This window comes from Urocampus carinirostris, chromosome 18 (assembly GCF_059441175.1).
Source record: "Urocampus carinirostris isolate Australia breed hairy pipefish chromosome 18, RoL_Ucar_1.0, whole genome shotgun sequence".
NCBI lineage: Eukaryota > Metazoa > Chordata > Actinopteri > Syngnathiformes > Syngnathidae > Urocampus > Urocampus carinirostris.
This window is the reverse complement of record NC_142366.1, coordinates 3,369,271-3,388,778: the sequence shown is the minus strand read 5'-3', so window position 1 is coordinate 3,388,778 and position 19,508 is coordinate 3,369,271. Positions and strand designations below refer to the sequence as shown.

Here is a 19,508-nt window from a genome sequence, read left to right as displayed (position 1 = left end):
AGATGTGTGAAGCGTGTGAAGTCCAAGCAGCAAGATGGACGCGAGGATGGACGCGAGGATGTAACTAATTCCACCATTCATTCCTCGCCGGACAACCGACGCTTTAAACTCAGCGCTCACGAGCGGCCACAACGCCGGGAGCTTTTGAAGATCTCGACAAAGACTACAAAGAGTTCAGCTAAGTCAAATGATTCAGCAAAGCTGAAATTTGGTCTGTTAAATATTAGATCGCTTGCTCCAAAAGCTTTACTTGTTGATAACATTATTCGTGATTATAAACTTAACTGTATGGGTCTTTGTGAAACGTGGTTACGCCCGGATGAGCACTTAGCGCTAAATTATGCCTCTCCCCCAGACTACGAGAGTAGTCATATAGCACGCACGCTGAAAAGAGGTGGTGGTGTTGCGCTAATCTCTGAAAAATCGCTCAAATTTAATACACGTACCTCTAATAATTACAAAACGTTTGAGGCTCTTGTGATGCGGTCCCCTCAATTGTCAATTGATGTAATAACTATCTATCGTGCACCTGGGCCATACACAACTTTCTTAGACGAATTTGCTGAACTTTTGTCTGAACTAGTAACCTATGCAGACAAAATTATAATTATGGGAGACTTTAACATTCATATGAACTCCCCACACAGTTCACTTACTATTGCGTTTAGTTCTCTAATTGATGCATTTGGTTTTACTCAACTGGTTGACTTGCCAACCCATAAAAATGGGAACACGCTAGACTTGATTCTGACTCGAGGAGTTTTAACCTCAAACATTATGGTTCTACCGTGTACTACTGTTATCTCTGATCATTATTTAGTGACATTTGAGGTGCTAACTAAATGTAGACTTAATAAAGCTGAGGGATTTAGCGGACGCAATATAAGCACTGGCACAGTTTCTGAGCTCTTTGAACTCCTTCCTGGAGCAGTTGCGTCCTTTCCTAAATACAATGGCTCGATTGACTCACTCATGAATGAGTTCAATACCACCCTGACTAGTGTGCCTCTGCAAAATCGGCCTACCTTTCGAAGGTGATTGCGTCTCAAAAGAACAACCCCAAAGCCCTTTTTGACACTGTAGCATCGCTTACAAGGCAACAGGCTATCGCAGACAGTTCGACACACTCTGCTCAGGACTTAATGGTCTTCTTCACTAAGAAGATTCAATGCATACAGGAAGAAATTGCAAAAGATATTGTTAGTACCACACGTATTAAAGGACTGAAATTTACAGATGCACGACAGGGTGGCTGCCCTGGGAAAATGGCCGGTTTTAGTGAACTGTCACTTGATGATCTCAAACAAGTGGTGAATGCGGCCAAACCGACAACTTGCCAGTTCGACCCTCTCCCAGGTTCACTTATTAAAAGTCTTTTTAGCGTCCTTGGGCCTTCAGTTCTAAATATTATAAATACATCACTCTCCTCAGGTGTAGTTCCAGCAGCTTTTAAGTCCGCCGTTATTAAACCCACACTGAAACGACCCAACCTTGATCCAGAAATATTAAGTAATTACAGACCTGTGTCAAACCTACCTTTCCTCTCTAAAGTACTCGAAAGAGTAGTGGCACAGCAGCTGAATGCTTTCATATCGGAGAATAACCTTTTTGAATCCATGCAATCAGGATTCAGGGCTAACCACTCTACTGAGACAGCTCTGATCAAGGTAACAAATGATCTCCTAATGTCAATGGATTCTGGCGCTTCATCACTTTTGCTGCTGCTGGATCTTAGTGCTGCTTTTGACACAGTGCGCCACAATATCCTACTAGAACGGTTGGAAAAATGGATTGGTCTCTCAGGAGCCGTCCTCTCGTGGTTCAAATCTTACCTCTCAGATAGGACGCACTGTGTTAAATATGGTGAAACGACATCTGAGCCCTTTAATGTTACCTGCGGTGTTCCGCAGGGTTCAGTGCTCGGCCCCCTACTTTTCAACATTTACATGCTTCCATTAGGTGATATTATTAGCAAGTACAATATCAGCTTCCACTGCTACGCAGACGACACTCAACTATATCTTCCGTTGGAATAATCTTCCACTCTAAACTGTGGAAATTTGGAGGCCTGTCTCACTGAGATAAAAGAGTGGATGTCACTCAATTTCTTGCGTCTTAACTCTGAAAAGACCGAAATGTTAGTCATTGGTCCTTCTAAATGCCGGGACTTATTCGCAAAAACTGCTGTGAACATTGACAAATGTCACATCACACAGAGTGACTCAGTTAAAAATTTAGGTGTCATATTTGACCCTGATCTATCCTTTGAGATGCATGTAAAGCAAATTACTAGAACTGCCTTCTTCCATCTTCGCAACATTGCTAAAATCCGTTCAATACTGTCTCAGTCTGATGCGGAAACAATAATTCATGCATTTGTTACCTCCCGTCTCGATTACTGCAATGCACTACTCTCCGGTCTCCCGAAGTCCAGAATCAAGTCTCTTCAGCTAGTACAAAATGCCGCAGCGAGGCTTTTAACTAGGACAAAAAAGTACGATCACATAACACCGATTATGGCTAACCTGCATTGGCTCCCAGTTAGCCAAAGATGTGACTTCAAAGTTCTCTTAGTATTGTACAAAATCATACATGGACTTGCTCCCTCTTATCTTTTAGATCTGATCTGCCACTATGTCCCGGTCCGAAGCCTACGATCTGAGAGTGCTGGTCTTCTGATGATCCCGAGAGCAAAGAAGTCTTCTGCTGGTTCGAGAGCGTTCTCCATCCGGGCACCGGTGCTGTGGAATGCTCTTCCCCCTGAGATTTGATCTGCAACCTCAGTGGAAATGTTTAAATCTAAACTTAAAACTCACTTCTACTCCATTGCATACGAATAACCTACTCCTCTTGTCGGTTGAAAATAGTTTGTGTAATATAGTGTAACAATCTGTGAAGCCCTTTGAGACTCTTCGTGATTTAGGGCTATACAAATAAAAATGACTTGACTTGACTTGACTTAATTTGTCCCCCACTTCCTGGGATATTAATCCCTTCGACAAATCTATCTTTTCTTAAAATTTGTTCCAAAGGTTTTATGCACAGAACATAGAGAAGGGGGGATAAAGGGCAACCCTGACGTACACCGCAGTTGATCTCTACTGCTTCCGATAAATTCCCGTTAATCATGAATTTGCTGTAGATGTCTTGATATAGCAGTCCCACCCACTTGATGTATTTTTGGAAAAAACACATTTTTGCAGTTTGGGGAAAACCACATTTTTGCAGTACCCTGAAGAGGTATTGGTGCGAGACTCGATCAAAGGCTTTCTCAAAGTCTAGGTTTAGGACCACTAGTCGCATGTTTCTGTCTCTCGCATAACAGATGGTGTCACGGAACAGCATGAAACTGTCGCTGATCTTCCTTCCCACGATGGCACAGGTTTGGTCCGGATCAACCAAGTCTCCTAAGACTACAGACATTCGTGTTGCTAAAAGCTTGCTGAAGATTTTACAGTCCACGTTTAAAAGCGTTATGGGTCGCCAGTTTTTTAAGTCAGTTTTGTCTCCTTTTTTGTGCAATAGAGTAACTATCCCTATTCTGAAACTGTCTGGCATGTTGTCTCGACTGGAAAATTTGTTAAAAACGGTAATCAGATCCGGTGCTAAAATATCCCAAAAAGTCCGATAAAATTCGAGGCTGAGCCCGTCCTCCCCGGGTGATTTGCCTTTTTTAAAAGACTTTATACAATCATTCAGTTGGTCTTGGGTAAAGTCCGATGCTAAAAAGGGGTGTTGACGCACTGATCTCGAGATATGATCTAATACATGCCCCATTTCGTTCTCATGTGTTTCTTTCCTTTCATATATTTTTTGTAGTAGTCTTCGATGAATTTGGTTATTTCACTACTTTCCTTTGTTAGTAGCCCGTTTTTGTTTTGGAGTTTAAAAAGCCCCTCACTTTTGCTCATAATTTTTTTTTTTAAATAGCGCGTACATTTTCCCCCTTCTATTTCTCTTTCTTTGCTTCTTATTATGATGCCTTTGCTCTTTATTTTCGCCAAATCGTTTGGTTCTTGTTTGATCCCTCTGATTTCATTATTAAAGTCCATCCCGAGGTGCGTTTCATCTCTATCAAGTTTCTTGTTTTTCCCTGCATTTTTTTTTTTAAATCTGCGTTCGTTTCTTTGTCATCTCCCACCATTGTGCTCGTGAATCATACAAGTCTTGAAGGGTCTGCCAGTCCTTGTACCGCTCCCTGTATTGTGCGGCTAAGGCCTCATCCTCTAGCAGGGAGCAGTTCAACTTCCACAGACCCCTCCCAACAGTCAGGAAGTGAGAGAGAGCAGGACAGTAACAAGTGATCTGAAAAAAAGACAGGAATTAATCTGGCATCACTCAGTGTTAAACTCCTTGTAAATATGTAGTTTATTCGAGAGGCTCTGGCATTGTCACTACTGAACCAGGTGAAGCCCTCCTCTCCTGGATGTATGGATTTGAAACAGTCTTCCAGTTTAAATGTCCGGCACATGTCCTGTGATCAAATTTATGTTTTATCTACTTTAAACTCCTCATCGGTCCCCTTTCTATCCTTTCTACTTAGGATGCAATTAAAATCTACTCCCACGATTAGTGGTTGATGGCCTAGCATATGTGACTGGATGTCTTCTAAGAGTTCGTACCTGAGTTGTTTGTCAGGATGGCTGTATATGTTAATGAGGTTAAAATTGTTCCCTATATAGGAAAGTCTTGCTAAAATTGCGCGTCCGTCTCTGATCACAGTACTCCCCTTTATGATGAGTTGAGGGTTGTTTATTAAAATGGCCACCCCATTGTTACAGTTTTCATTTGAGCCACTCCATTATGAATGGCCAGATCTCTTCCCACTGTTTATAATTTTTTAAAAAGGGGATGCAGCATTCTTGAAGTAAAAACACATCCGTTCTTATGGTTTTTAAAAACGATAAAACGCTGTAACCTTTGATCTCACACTTCTCACATTGATAGTAGAGAAGGTAATGTTCATAAGTGTTGTTAAAGTATACAAACTACCGGGGGATCCGAGTCCATTCTCTGGTGGTCATTGAGAGTGTCACCTGTGTTGGATTCCTGATTGGGGCACAAAGCACCACTTAAGAACCGTACCTCATTTGGAGACCCACTGGGGAAAACTCTGGAATCATCTGACTCTCTGTCTGTGGTTCCAGGTCTTCCCCTTTTTTCTGGGTTAGGGGGTGGGCCAGAGGACCTATCGGATGGTTTCTTACTTTCCTGCCCACAAAGGATCTGATTTTTTTCTTCCCCGACTTGCTCCGGCTCAACTTCATACAGTTCCCTTGTGGGCGTTTTTATCGGCAATTGTCTTTCTTCTAAATCTCTTATCTTTGTTTCCGGTGTTTTCTCCACCCCCAATTTTGTCCTATTTTTACCCCTTTTTCCAGTGGCCGTATGGGTTTTGGGAGAGTCATTTGCCTTTTCTATTTGTTAGTCTTGTCTAAATTCAGGTATTGTATGAAAATTCAAATTTGAATTTTTGGCCTCTCCTCCAGGTCCTTCCTGACTCAAATTTGATTCTTTGGCCGAGGGGTTTTGGGAGGGACATCTGTATTTTCAATTGGTTTGTCTTGTCCATTTTCTTTGTGCATTTCTTGTTCATTTTCATTGGGTATTTCCACAACTTTATTCATTTCATTGTCTTTGTTATCTTTATTCATTTCATTGTCTTTGTTACATTTAATCATTTCATCGACTTTATTGTCTTTGTTAACTGCCTTCCTAGCTTTCAACTTGTTAGCAAACGATTTCGGGCAGTTCCTATGGAGGTGGTTTGTTTCTCCACAGAGGTTGCATTTTCTGCTATTGGTACACTCCTCAAAAGAATGTTCAATTGTCCTGCACTTTCCACAAATAATTCAATCACATACCTCAGCCAGATGCCCATGCTCACCACATTTGCGGCAGAGTTTTGGTTGTCCTTGATAGTGGATAAAGCCACGGTTTTCCCCCAGGACTATCATCGACGGGGGGTGTTTCAGTCCCTGAAAGCCCTGAGGGTCTTGCCATTGTTGGATGGGTATCCCCCAGGTACAATTCCAAATGCCGTTCTCATCCTTCACCTTCATAGCCTGGCCTTTTATCGAGCAGTATCCACTCAACCAAAAACAGATGTCATCTGCATTCACCACTTCATTAAACATTCTGACAATGACTATCTTGCTAGCATTATCAGTCAGCTTCTCCACCATTAATCCAGAAAACTGGGGCCTCACCCCCTCAAAGCGATCCAAAAACTCTTGCAAAAGAGCCGCCGTTACAAAACTTACATCAAAGCCCTTGGCAAAAGGCAAGTTTATAATATATCTCCTCCGGTTTAAACTTCAGACACTTTTGAACAAACCTGTTCGAAAAATCCAGCCTTGACATTTTTTCCGAATCAGCTCCCACCTCTTTGAACAGGAATCGCACGCAGTTATGTCACAGCCCGCCGGCATAATGCCCGGCCATGGCAGGATTCGGCTGCTTTACTTTGCTAATAGGAACGCAATATATCGCAGACAGAAAGGAGGCAATATGATAGTGGTCAATATACCTCTTAAAACAGATTGATACCAGAGCCACAAGCCAAAGTTCTCAATCCTAACAGAGGGAATCACGCGACAAACTCACCCTCCGACTAGAACACTTTTGATTTTTTGGTTTGAACAAATGTATTTACACTAATAGCAGCAAACAAACAATGTGAGGTTTGAACAACCCTTCTCGACAATCTTAACAGCAATCAAGCATATTCACAATTTCGTTATATAACATCTTTGTTAGTGTCAATAGATCCGTCCAGGCCAAAGTCGATTGTTTTTTGGTCTGAACAAATCCCCCGACACCAACAGCAGCAAAACAAACACGACAATTTCAACAGCAAACAAGCATATTCACAATTTTGTTATATGTGACAATATGACGTTTTAAAATTTTTTCCTGACATTTTCAACATCAATTAAACAATTTCAGAGTTATTATCTTTTAACAGTAGTTAACCAACGTGTAAAGGGCAATACTATTGTGCAAGGGCATAGCTCTGCCATCCCACCCTCCCAAGCAGCATCCTCCAGTCCTCTGTGTGGGTCCTCTCCCTTCTTACTTCTACTTTCCACAACCAGGCCGTTGCTGCCGGGGCACAACACCGGGACCCCCACAGTGTAGCTCCGGTTCTCCCCTCCGGGTGGGCGCAGACGATTCTTCTTTATGGGCGTCCTAGGCCCGCCGCTCGCAGATTGTATGGTATCTGCAGCCATTTGGAGCACAGCCACGGGGGGGATCTGCCTGCACCTCCATACCAGCAGCTTTCTGGAGGTTTAGATGGCGTCCTTGATGGCGGCCAGAGTGAGCCAGTCCCTGGCAAAGTCGATCCGTGACCTCCTCGATCGACTCACCCGGTTAAGCGCGAACTTTGCGTCAGTGACCTCCCCTGCTGACAAGCACGCGAATCTTCAAAAATACGCAGGGTCAATAACGATCTTTTATGCAGTAGTTTTCAGAATGTATTGGGCACGTTTTCACAACAATTTTGTCAAGGTGTCACACAAAAAAAGAACTCGTTTTGGCTGTACAACGCTAAAGAATCCTTTTTATAAAAGCTCACTATATAATCAGTGCTCAGATACTTTTTGATGAATCCACGGAAAAATTGTAAATACGCCAAAAGATAACTTAGTTATTTGATTGGGTGAGTGGGAGGGATGGGTGGAGCTATGCAAAAAGTGCAAGCACTCCCTCCCATCTCGCCCTACTCCGTCTGCAGCAAAGGTAAGCACGTCATGGTTCCCTGTTCTCAGAATGTTGTGACGTTTTTACAAAATAATTTGTGTAGCATTTTCATATTTCTACTTTTGACATGAGATATATTGAGAGCAAAACCTTTTGGGATATTTAAGTTTTTTTAAATATATACATTGACATAGGAGAAATGGAATTTGAATGTTATTTTAATGTGGTTTAAGTTCTAAGTTGTATAATTTAACAAGATATCTTTATTTACTACAAAATAATAAATACTGTATAAGTGATTTAAGGTTTAAATTTAATATTCTTGTCTGTTTTTAATTCATATTTATGTTCCAAAAATATTTAAGTGTGTTCAATAAATGTTTATCCTGGTTGGCCTGCAACCTTAAGTGTGTTTTGAATTTTGGCCCCTTGTGCAATTGAGTTTGACATCCCCGATTTACACAATAAATAATAAAAACCAAGAGTAAACGAGTATTAAAATAACTGCCAAGCACAACATAAAATGTTGCTTTATTTAAACACAGTACCAGTGACACGTTTCCCTTTGGTACAACTTGTTAATCGTACATGTAGTCAGAAAAATACAGTTGGTCAAATTATGGCACAAAGGAGTAATTTTTTGATCACATTCCAGCTTTTGTAGTATTAAAGGTAGTGCTTATATCGCGGCCTCTGATGTTGAGATTCAAATAGGCAAAAATATATAATTTAGAAAGTAATCATGCATTTTTGAATCATGAAATTAGCATTTGGTAAACTACGATTCTCAATAAATGGGAGCTGAAGTTGATTGCCCACATCTTGCTGCCAAAGCCTCATAGTTTTGACACACAATTGTATTGTCACTAAAATTAAAACAAAAATGTTCTGTAAAAAGTATTATTTTGAGTATCATTTATTTTCCCACTTTTTCATTTGAAAAAAAATCCCCATGTTTTCCCACTCACTCCATTTTTCTTTCCTGTCTTTCTTCAAAAGAGCCTAGGCAAGTGGGGGAAAATGTTTCAATCGTGGTATGGCTTGTATACTTACGCTTTTCAGCACTCGAATTGCACAACATATTGAGTAGTCAAGTATTACACACTGTACCTTTAAATGTTCAAATAGTTCAGTATTGGCATTCTTTTATCACCTAGCAGTGAGTTCAGTTTTCAAGTTTGGACATAAAAGCTTAAAAGGGTTATCTGTCAAAATGCTGCCTACCCATTTTGGCTTTTAACTACATTGTAGTAGTAGTAGTTTGGCCTTGTGGAAAGAATCCATTACTGAAAAATTGTATTTCGAGCAATATAAAACAAAACCAATGACTCAACAAAAAATTATGTTAACCTAACATGCTCGAAAAGGGGTAATAAGAAGCAGACGCTTAGTTTCCCTACCCCTTCCCCATTACATTTTACAAATAGCTCCCCTTGTGCCTAATATAACAAAATCTCACGGATATACATAGGTCAGATATCAATAATTATAATAGTCACATTTTATACACTAATCATCGTAGTACCCATCTATTAACGTTATAATGTAAATGTTTTAAGAAGTAAACCATTTACAGGTGATTCACCAGGTGCAATGTAAACAAATACAAAGGCTGACACGCTCAAAGTTGAACCATTTGTTTTTAATGTTTTATTTCAGCCATCTCCAGTCAGGTGACAAAGGCCACGAGTGAACAATAAGTTGAGCGGCCGCCACCCTCCCCAACTCCATTGAGTTCCTCAAACAGAAAGCTCACTGCAAAGCGCCTCCGACATGTCTGAAGCTCACACCGTGTTTAAATTGTGCCTGTTGATTTTTAATTAAAAAGGAAAAAAAAAAACTAAGTGATACATTTGTTTACCATGAGATTGGCTGGGCAAGGGTGTCGTGGAAAGAGCGCACGCAAGCCTCACAGCAGTGGAGAGAAAGACCGCTAACGTTATCTAAGTAAAATTGGCAGGCGGGGTCGCTTCCTTGTTTTGGAATTTGTTCCGTCGGGTTGGAGCTCACGCAGCCAGAGAGAAACAAGATTCTGGAGCAGGATTTATATCTGTAGAGGCCCCTTGTCTCGCTTTAAAATAATTCAAACGTAAATAAAAAGCTGAATACCATTATTTCAATATTCAGGAATGTGAGCTTAACAAGCTGATGCAATGAGCTGCTCCAACAGATTTTTCCTTTCTAAGTCGCTTGATAAAAAGACGACACATTAGCATCAAAAGGTGAGCAATGGGGCCATCCGCGCCCTTAATATTCCTGATGGTAATCAGAACGAGTGAGGTGGTAGGGAAGAAAATCCTGGCGTTAAACATTCAGGAATGTGAGAAAAATGAACAGGACACTAAGCAGATGCAATAAGCTGCTGCCATTGATTTTTTTCATTCAAGTCGCTTGATAAAAAGACGACAAGTTAGCAACAAAATTTGAGCAATGGGAAAACCATGCCCCTAAATATTCCTGACAGTTACGTGAGGTGGAGGAGAAAAAAAAAAATCAAGACATGGCTAAAGAATGATTGCGGAGACCGACGCTTTGGTGACAGAACCAATGAGAATGCAAGAGACTGGTTGTGGGCGGTGCCTGTTGCCGGGGCTGCACAGTCTCTCCCTATTTGTTGGCCAGGACCTTGGTGGCCACGGCGCACTCCTCCCCCATGGCAGACATCACTGTGACCTATAAACGCCAGAATTAGCAGTAGCAAAGTGGACACAGGATTAATAGTTTCAGGGCCTTACCAGAAACTCGTCGCCTGCCTCAAACTTGGACTCTATTTCCTTGCCAACTTCATTGTCGGGGACGCGCAGGTCCTCCCTGATGTCTCCGTTGTCAGCCATCAAGCACATGAAGTTGTCGGTGATGTTAACCAACTGGGGATGAGAACACATGTAAATTCAGGTTATTGAAACACATTGAAGTCCAATACAGTGGCACCTCTTCATAAAATAATTTGTTCCAGGATAGTGTTCGTAGCTTAAATTGCTTGTGTAATGAGCAAGTTTTTCCAATTGGTTGGGGGGGTGGGTGGGGGGTGGGGGAAGATAGTCTATTAACCTTAGCAAAGCATTAAAGTTAATCCTAAATACCTAAAAAACATCTCCCTCATCACTCAAAACACAAACGGTAAATACATTTAATACATTAATATATTAACAAAATAAAGTTTAAGTTCATTATGACAGTTCCTGTAAGAAGTGCGGAAGGAATAAGCGCACGTTAGTGATATGCAAGAACTTACTGTACACTGTAACTTAATTTCTATTCATCACTTTCCATTGGCCTTTTAGCTGTACTTTCAATATTACCACTTCTCAAACTTCTTTAAAAGCCCTAGAGTAATCCTGTGTTCTCTAGCACTAGTTTTTGTATGCAAGACGCCAGAAAAACATGGTGGCAACCTTAGGTAGGGATACCACTATGCAATAGAATTAACATTTTTTGACCTATGATGTTTTTTTAATGCAAATAGAAATTAACATTGGTATGATAGCTCATGTATTTTCCCCAATATGCTAAATCAATGGGTTTTATTTTAACAGAATGAAGTTTTTGTACCATTAAGATGGATTAAACATTACACACTGTCCCTTTAAAGAATTATCCAAGGAGATAGATTTCTGCTTCAGTTTTAAACTGTTAAAGATATATACAGGGCAAAATAAAAAAAAGCTGTAGAGCTATCAGTGAGCTGTCTCTTGTGGTAGCATCTGGGAATGCTTGTGATTTCCCGTAAAATTTGGACTATAAGCAACGACAAAAGTTATTTAAAAGTTTAATAATGTATTTAATATAACAGTCATAGAAAACCCTCTTAGTTTTCTTTTCAATATTTTATACAATAACAAGTTTAAAAAAAAAGAATATATAAAAAAACAAGAGTAAAGAGTAAAAAACAAGATTAGAGTAGAATAGGTCAGAGGAACGCCGTTGGCATAATAATACTATACATAATAACCTAAATCAATTCCCGTTGAACATACGAATAGCGGAAGGGTAAAAACTCTTTAAGACGTGTAGTCTTGCTCACAATGGAGCCAAGACAGCGACCTGACAGCAAGTTTTAAAATTACCTGCGAGCAGGGTGACTGGGATCGTCTATAATTTTAGTGTCAGTTTTCTAGTTCGATCAATGTAGATACATTGCAGGGACGGGAGGCCAGTACCTATTATTTCCTCTGCCGTCCTCACTGCAGATTCCATCTTTGACAATTCTTTCTGATTGACGCGACCAAACCAGACTGATTGACGTAGTTAAAACTGATTCAATGATAGCACGATAAAAATTGACTAGAATAGATTGACTCCTATCTATGGGTGTCGCGGGTTCATTTTTTAAAATTAATCTTAAAAAAATGTTCTCGCCCGTCGATTATTTACGATTTTTTTAAATCTGAAAACCGCATTTTTTGTGACGCAACCGTAAACCGTAGTGGGTTCAAGAAAACCGTACTTATTACGGCAGAACCGTAGTACTTGGCAGGCATGCTTATGCAATGATGCTTCTAATTTGTATACATTTTTTAATGGCCGCGAGGGGTGCCCGGGTAGTAAAGGTGAGAATGAAACAGGTGGAATATGTGTGTCTAAGAATATGGAAGTTTAATGTAACTTTGCGCAAGAATTAAACTAGCATGAACAAACCCTAATCATGGAAAAGGTTGCAATTGAAATTTTTTTAAGAGTGTTTATTTGTACACAGAAATAACGTGGCAAAACAAATTACAAGGCGCAAGGTGCAACGGAGCTGAAATGTTTTAGGCAAATTCCCCTTTATCCGTCAGCAAGCATGTTTTGGAGTCAATATTTTACATTGTTTGATTCTATGGGTTGTATTTAATGTAACAAAGCCATTTTCGCAGACATTTAAAGTTGAAGACGGCCAGGAGTGTTATCTCAGCTTGACAGTTCTCGGGTATCTTGTTTCGGAATAAGCACGTTTTTCTGATTAGTATATTTTGAAATGGTTATTAGATCTTGAATCCCAAGAGTTATCTTTCCAATGACATGTGGCATCACGCATTGACTGGGGACATCGTACAGACACACATTTGTCAGACGGCCTGCTGGTAGGCTGCCAGAATATTAAGGGGTTACGGTACAGTATATTATTAAAACTCTACAGTCTTTTCTTTGTAAATATATAATGTATAATTTGGGCACATGCAGCTTATAGTCAGGTGTGGCCCATGTATGTAAAAAATGTTTTTTCCATTTAAAAAAGTTCTGGGTGCGGCGAATAAAATGGTGCGCCTTATAGTCAGAATTTTACAGTAGATTATCAGTTGTATGTGTTGCATGGTTTTTGGTCCAAAACACAAATCAAAATTCTGTATAGAGGTATGATCGTAGTTGAAGGTAACAAATAGGTGATTTATTCAATATGGCATTAGTCAGGTCTAGATGCATTTTTCAACAACTATTTTTTTCTGGCCACCAAAAATGCACTTAAAAAGTCAGTTATTGTTGAAATAATTAGCACGAGAATATTTATTCCTTGTCAAATTTTCTGTAGATGCATACTGGGTTTTTTGTTTGCTTCACTTGAGCTCATTTGTATTAAGCGAGTTTCAATTAAAAGGTTTCTTCACACCAAGAAGTTATTCTGGTAGGGAGGATTTATAATTGGACAAATAACACCAGGATTTTTATGCGCACCGACTCTTCCATGACATACCTGATAGTCTAGCCTCTTGATGGAGGGAACATCCATGTTGTGAGTGGAGGGGCACATATCTTCATACTTCTTTTGGGTGAAGATGTCGATGCCTGTCAGGTTAACCTGTGTAAACAACATTTAATACACATGTCTCCAACTTTCATCAATGCAAATATAGAAATATAAGGAACATTGGAATATCGTGGGCCGGTTATCACCTTAGCATGACCGTGCTTGCCAGTCTTAGAGGTGGACATCTCCACTATCTTGCAAGGACGACCCTTGAGCACCACAAAGCCATTCTTGCGCAGGGCCGAGCACTGCATGGGGTATGTGGCCGAAGCGCCGGACTCGACGGTCCCGAAGTCGAGCTCGGGATCTGACATGATGCAATGCTTTTGGGGTGCTGGAGTTCGAGAAACAAAACAACATGTCACACTACCTTCACCAAACAGACTAATATCTTGCCTGTGTATTAAAAAGGTATATTCCCATGTTCTTCATGGTTTCTAAAGTTTAAGGCAAGTTAAATTCAAGACTTTTTTGAATAATGCCCTTTAAAATTAAATTCAAGCCCAGGTAACCAAACAAAAAAACTGAAAACACCACAAAACTGGCAGATAACTACTAATTCCAAGGAACCTCCATGAAGCATTTTTATCATGACGTAAGAAAAAAAATGACTTTCAATAAACTTTTAGTTCAAATATCAAAAAATGTTATTTGTTCACTTTTTTAAAACATAAAGAATGGTTAAGACATTGTAATAATTAAAATATTACTTTTAGAATAAAAATGCCTTCAAGACTAAGGATCCGCACGGGAACCCTGATCTTTATTTCTACATACTTTACAAAATGTTGCTGTCGTTGCGACATTTTCTGATACAACTTAGCCACTCTACAACCACCACCTTGTAAATTTTGATCCTAATGTTTTTCATCCATTTCCTTTACACAACCACATTTTCACGCCAAACAAGCCTCAAATTTTCTTCAAATTGTGAGGTCATCCTTATAGCACGACAGCACCGTGTTCTCATGCAGAGGAGCGGACATAGACCAGGTCCGTGGCCTTAGGGTTGGGCACCCGCCCCAGAATCTGGGGGTCACAGGTTTGGGCCTTGGCTGACGCTAATGTTTTTGCGAGATTGCTTAGATTTCCAACTAAATGAGACCTGTTTGCGATCTCTTGTGACTTCAATGCCTTCTCCCGTGTGAACACGACAAATTTCTCACAAGCAGAGGACACGTGACAACACACGCAATGCGCCTAATCTTTGGGAAGTACCACTGTAGCATATCTAGCTGTTTGAAAGTTATTGTTATAATCTTGGTGCTTTAGTTTCAAGCAAAACACTCGATTTTCCACCCGCAGGACTTGTGCCGCAGAAACATCTTCCGGATTATAATGAAAAGATTGGATTGTCGCCACTTGGGCTAATGAGTCTGTGAAGGCTCTTGTTCCAACTTTTGGAAAGTGACTGATAAAAGTGAAGAGAACCTTGTAATGAAGCTTTAGCGAAGCTGTTCATTTCTGACCAGGAGGACAAAGATTTTAACAGGTTTGCTTGATATAGATTACAGGTAAAAAAATGCCAGTACCAGTCTTGCGCTAGCGCTTGAAAAAAAATTAATTTTGTTGTATCCGTACATTTTGCTTTGTAATCAAAACTTACGATGAAACTTTTGGTTCAGTTGTTTTTTTAAAATACAGACACTTTTATGCTAGTCGAGGTAACGCATCCGCAGTGGGTGTGCTTAGTGTAATGTTAAATATGATACAGAATAAGCTACGCAGACTTTTTTTTTCGTTGTGCGCCCTATGGTTGTCAAAATAAGGATCGTGTTTATCCTGGAGTGCCACCTCTAATAATGTAAAAACAATGTTAATCACCATGTTGTTATCAATGCCATTAAAGACAATTCAAATTCTAAAATTATGTTAAGCAACTTAAGAGTTTTACACATTAAGGGACTGCTTTTACTTCAATATTTACAAAGAGTATTTGGCTTTGTTGGGCAATTTCATTCAATATTGCAGTCATGGAAGAGTTAGTGGAAATGTTTAGTCTCACTGTCAAATACAAATAATATCTCTTTTAGGAAATAAGCTGTACACAAAACAAAAAATGAACAGAACTGAAAGGAATTTAAACCAATTTCCAAAGGTTATCTGTATTTAGATATATATCCCTTACCTTATTCAAAATGTATTTGTTTCGTCATTTTTGTAGTGAACTTCGTTTACAACACAAGATGTGGCACTCCAGGATAAACAAACATGTGATTAAAAACCTACAATTAGATAAAAAAGGATCTGCAACATTTACACGATAAAACTTGAAGACTTGTCTGACTTGTAAGTGCATCAGAATATATCGCATTGAAAATAGTCCATGACATCTACTGGCAGCATATTGCAAAAATTAGTAAAAAAAAAAAAAGAAGAACTAATTTGATGATGACTGACCTGAGGGAGCTGCTTTAAATTTTTCACAGGACAATTATACATATTACACAGATTCCAATTACTTACGATTTACTATTAGATACCGTTTACCTGAAAGTTTATTCTGACAGTTTATTGTTGGCATTCTTCCACTTTGACCATATGTGTCATACATTCAACATTTTTCCAGTGCTGGGGAAGAAAACACCACAATAGTTCCAACTCCGAAATGACGTAATGATACTGAGAAAGCTTTGATTTACACGAAAAATAGTCAGACGTAAAGTACAATGAGAAATGTATAGGGAAAAAAAAAAAAAAAAAGACTTAACGCGTCAAGTGAAACGTGGACGATCTGACGAGGCGAACGCGTCAAAACGAGGTTGCTTGCTCGGTCAACTTAACGATTTTGAATTATATATTCGTGGGAACATATAGAATTAATGGTATGATTGGATTACATGAACAAAATTTTATGTAAAAGTTATAAGTTGCAGGATGCAAAACAATCAGATTAGCAATGCTAATTTGTTAGCTGGCCTGCAATGTTCATAGATCGCTCTGATTATCTCATTCCCGAGACGTTTTGGTAGTTATGGTTGGTCCTAATGAGCCTTTGGGATTAATTACTCGGATCCTATCGCCGGCGAAGCATAAAGACCTGTCAGAAACAACCTTAGAATAAAATCAGCAAAAACACGCGGTACGCTAGAGTTCCGTTATTTGAGCTAGTGACGCCATGCTAATACGCTAACATGAACCGTTCATTCAATTAAAGATAAAATGACAAAATGGCAGCGCCCGTTGGAAAGTGCTCCGAAGGGATTAACAGTTCGAAGGGGACCTTAGCGGATATTTTTCGGCAGAGGAAGAGAGCAACTTTATGGGTTGGTGAGGCCCGGGTACGTCCGTTAGCCTGAAGGATGACAAGCGACTTGTAGCGGCCAGCCGAAGGAGGCCTGGTAGCCGCCGAGCTTTCGTTAGAGCCCGACGCCCCGTGCAACGCGAGGACCGCCGCCGGCTCGGTTGAAACACCGACGGAAAATACATTTAGAGCCGATAAATCAGCCCGGTTAACTTTCGGCTTGGGTCCCCAGTTGCCCGTCCGTGATTGGAGGCGCTGGGGACCGTTATTTGGCTTCTTTTTCCCCCCTCGAGGCACAAACACGCGCCATGCTACACTTACCTTGCAAGGAAAAGAGGAGCGACAGTGCGCATGCGCGTCCAACTTACTGCAGCATCTGTAAGCGGTCAGTGGGGAGGGAACGGGCCGTTTATGTGCCCGCGCCAGGTTGCCAGGTCGACACCGGACATGGCAACCCAACTTGATTGCTATTTATATGTGTACTTTTTACGGGTGTAAAACTCTATTATAGCTTATTTTATATAATATATCACTATTATAATAGTAATACCCGATTATTATTTATATTTCAACCTTTTTGGGCGTAAAACTCTATATTATTGTGTTTTTTTCTCTTTGCCATTTCTGTAAAGCACTTTGAATTGCCTTGTGTATGAATTGTGCTATACAAATAAACTTGCCTCGCCTTATATCTTACATCTATATAATAAGAGTGATACCATCCATCCATTATCTGTACCGCTTATTCTCAGTAGGGTTGCAGGGGTGCTGGAGCCCATCCCAGCTATTTTCGGGCAGTGGGCAGGGGACAGATGAAATGCATGTTTTTGGAATGTGTGCCCGGAAGAAACCCACACAAGCACAGGGAGAACATGCAAACTCCGCACAGGATGATTCGATTTCATGACCTCAGAACTGTGCCGCACACGCGCTAACTGAGTGGCCGTGCTGTCAAGGGTAATACTGATTAATATTAATATTTTGACTTTTTACAGTCATGAAACCCTATGATATCTTATGTTACATATTATATCTTTATTATAAGAGTAATACCCGATTAATGTTTACATTTTTACCTTTTTGGGCGTAACACACTATTATATCTTATATCTATATTAGAAGAGTAATACCAGATTACTGTTTATATTTAGACTTTTTACGTGAGTAAAAGTCTATTATAACTTATCTTATATATTATATCTATATAATAGTAATAATTCAATTTCGATTTTGCCAGAAATTTACAAATGCAAATTATAATCCGGTGCGCCTTTTAAATGGAAATATGCTAAATAAACTAGGATATGCATAATTACAACTTCATGCTTTTCAAACAGTAACCAGCCATGAATGTTTATTGAGTTAATTTTGTTGTGGCACCACATATCCTATTTCTGTTCGATGAAATAATTTTTTTAAATATTTTATAACCTTTTGAAAATTGCAAAACGTGCTCATTTCGTAGTTTTAATTTAATGCACATTATATATGGGAAACATCTTTAAAGCCCCACTGTGTTTCATTTGACCAATAGATGAAACTGTGTTGTTTGGGTGACAGAGGGCTAGTGCCACAGAGCACAGAGTAGCTGCAGGATGCCGGACAAACATGGCAGCGACCTAAGTGGGTATTCCACGGTGTAAAACAAACACAAATTTCTCCATCTAGATGGATTTTTGCAGTACTGCAAATATATACACATTTTATATATATATATGTAACGGGGGTAATAATAACTTTTATTTTATTGAAATTCCTGCTAAAATATGTGTATAGTTTTTGGTAAATGTCCTGCAATGCTGAGTCCAACAGTGCCATCTGCTGGTATGGGGTGGGGTTTGGTTTTGGCTTCTAACATGTGACCAGGAGGCGGGGTTTTGTCAGTTTTACCAGAGTACTACAAAGGTAAGACATATCTTTTGGTGCTCCACAAAATAAGTTAATTTTAAACTTTATAACCCCAGCTGACAAATCTCTCACCATGCATAGTAATGTGATTGATATTGTCAAGCTGTTTAGGTTTATTTTCGTTTTGTTTCTGTTTTACTAAATATTAATTCCCCTTGTAGAGATCAAAGAGATCAAACCCAGCAGAAAAAGCTAATGTTGTGACTCATCCATTTGCAGGTAAATTGTACCCATTTTTATACTCATTATTGTTTTTATTCCTATTTTTTCATATACATTAAAAAAGGATGATGTTGGTTAAAATTCAGACTAAAGAAAAACATGTTGAATTCATTGTAAACGTTAAAAATCCACTATACGATCTCTTGTTAAAAGTATCTTGTTAAAATGTAAAGATGTAAAAATGTATTGTGATATTCTAAAATGTATTTTCTGTAAAGTGAAAAGAAAGCTCTTTGATATGCTTTGTTGTCAGTTTTACCAGAGTACTACAAAGAGATCAAAGAGATCAAACCCAGCAGAAAAAGCTAATGTTGTGACTCATCCATTTGCAGAAACTGTAATAATAAAAACCTCATCATCCAGTCCAGCGTGAATGTGGATCTTTGGTGGGACACGTACACCGCGGTTACATATATACATATATATATATATATATATATATATATATATATATATATATATATATATGTGTGTGTGTGTATATATATATATTTAATTTTAGTTTATTTCATCCCCCTTTTAAATTTTAAAACATGAAAAAGGAAATGAAGTTATTGATAGCAGTACCACCTGCCCATACCATTAGTAAATTTAAAATGTATATTATAGAAAAAAAATATCTTCAGAATATTTTCCTCAATATTGCTTGATTTAATAGCAAATTACAGACAATCTATTTAATTGACTGGTATCGTTCACCACATA

At 39.2% G+C, this 19,508-nt stretch overlaps 1 protein-coding gene across 2 annotated transcripts; it reads right to left on the bottom strand.

The window, feature by feature from the left end:
- Positions 1-9,325: 9,325 nt before the first annotated feature.
- On the bottom strand, positions 9,326-17,114 carry LOC148348040 (eukaryotic translation initiation factor 5A-1-like). Of its 2 annotated transcripts, none has more exons than XM_088322102.1 (5): positions 16,995-17,114; positions 13,576-13,763; positions 13,376-13,480; positions 10,440-10,571; positions 9,326-10,377 (listed from the first exon to the last, which is right to left on the bottom strand). In XM_088322102.1, exons 2-5 carry the CDS (start codon positions 13,741-13,743, stop codon positions 10,312-10,314), a joined length of 471 nt encoding a protein of 156 aa, XP_088178228.1. In that variant the 5' UTR covers positions 13,744-13,763; positions 16,995-17,114; the 3' UTR covers positions 9,326-10,311. The 2 variants fall into 2 exon arrangements, with proteins under 2 accessions (XP_088178228.1, XP_088178227.1); XM_088322101.1 differs by lacking the exon at positions 16,995-17,114 and adding an exon at positions 15,920-16,078.
- Between the last annotated feature and the right edge of the window lie 2,394 nt (positions 17,115-19,508).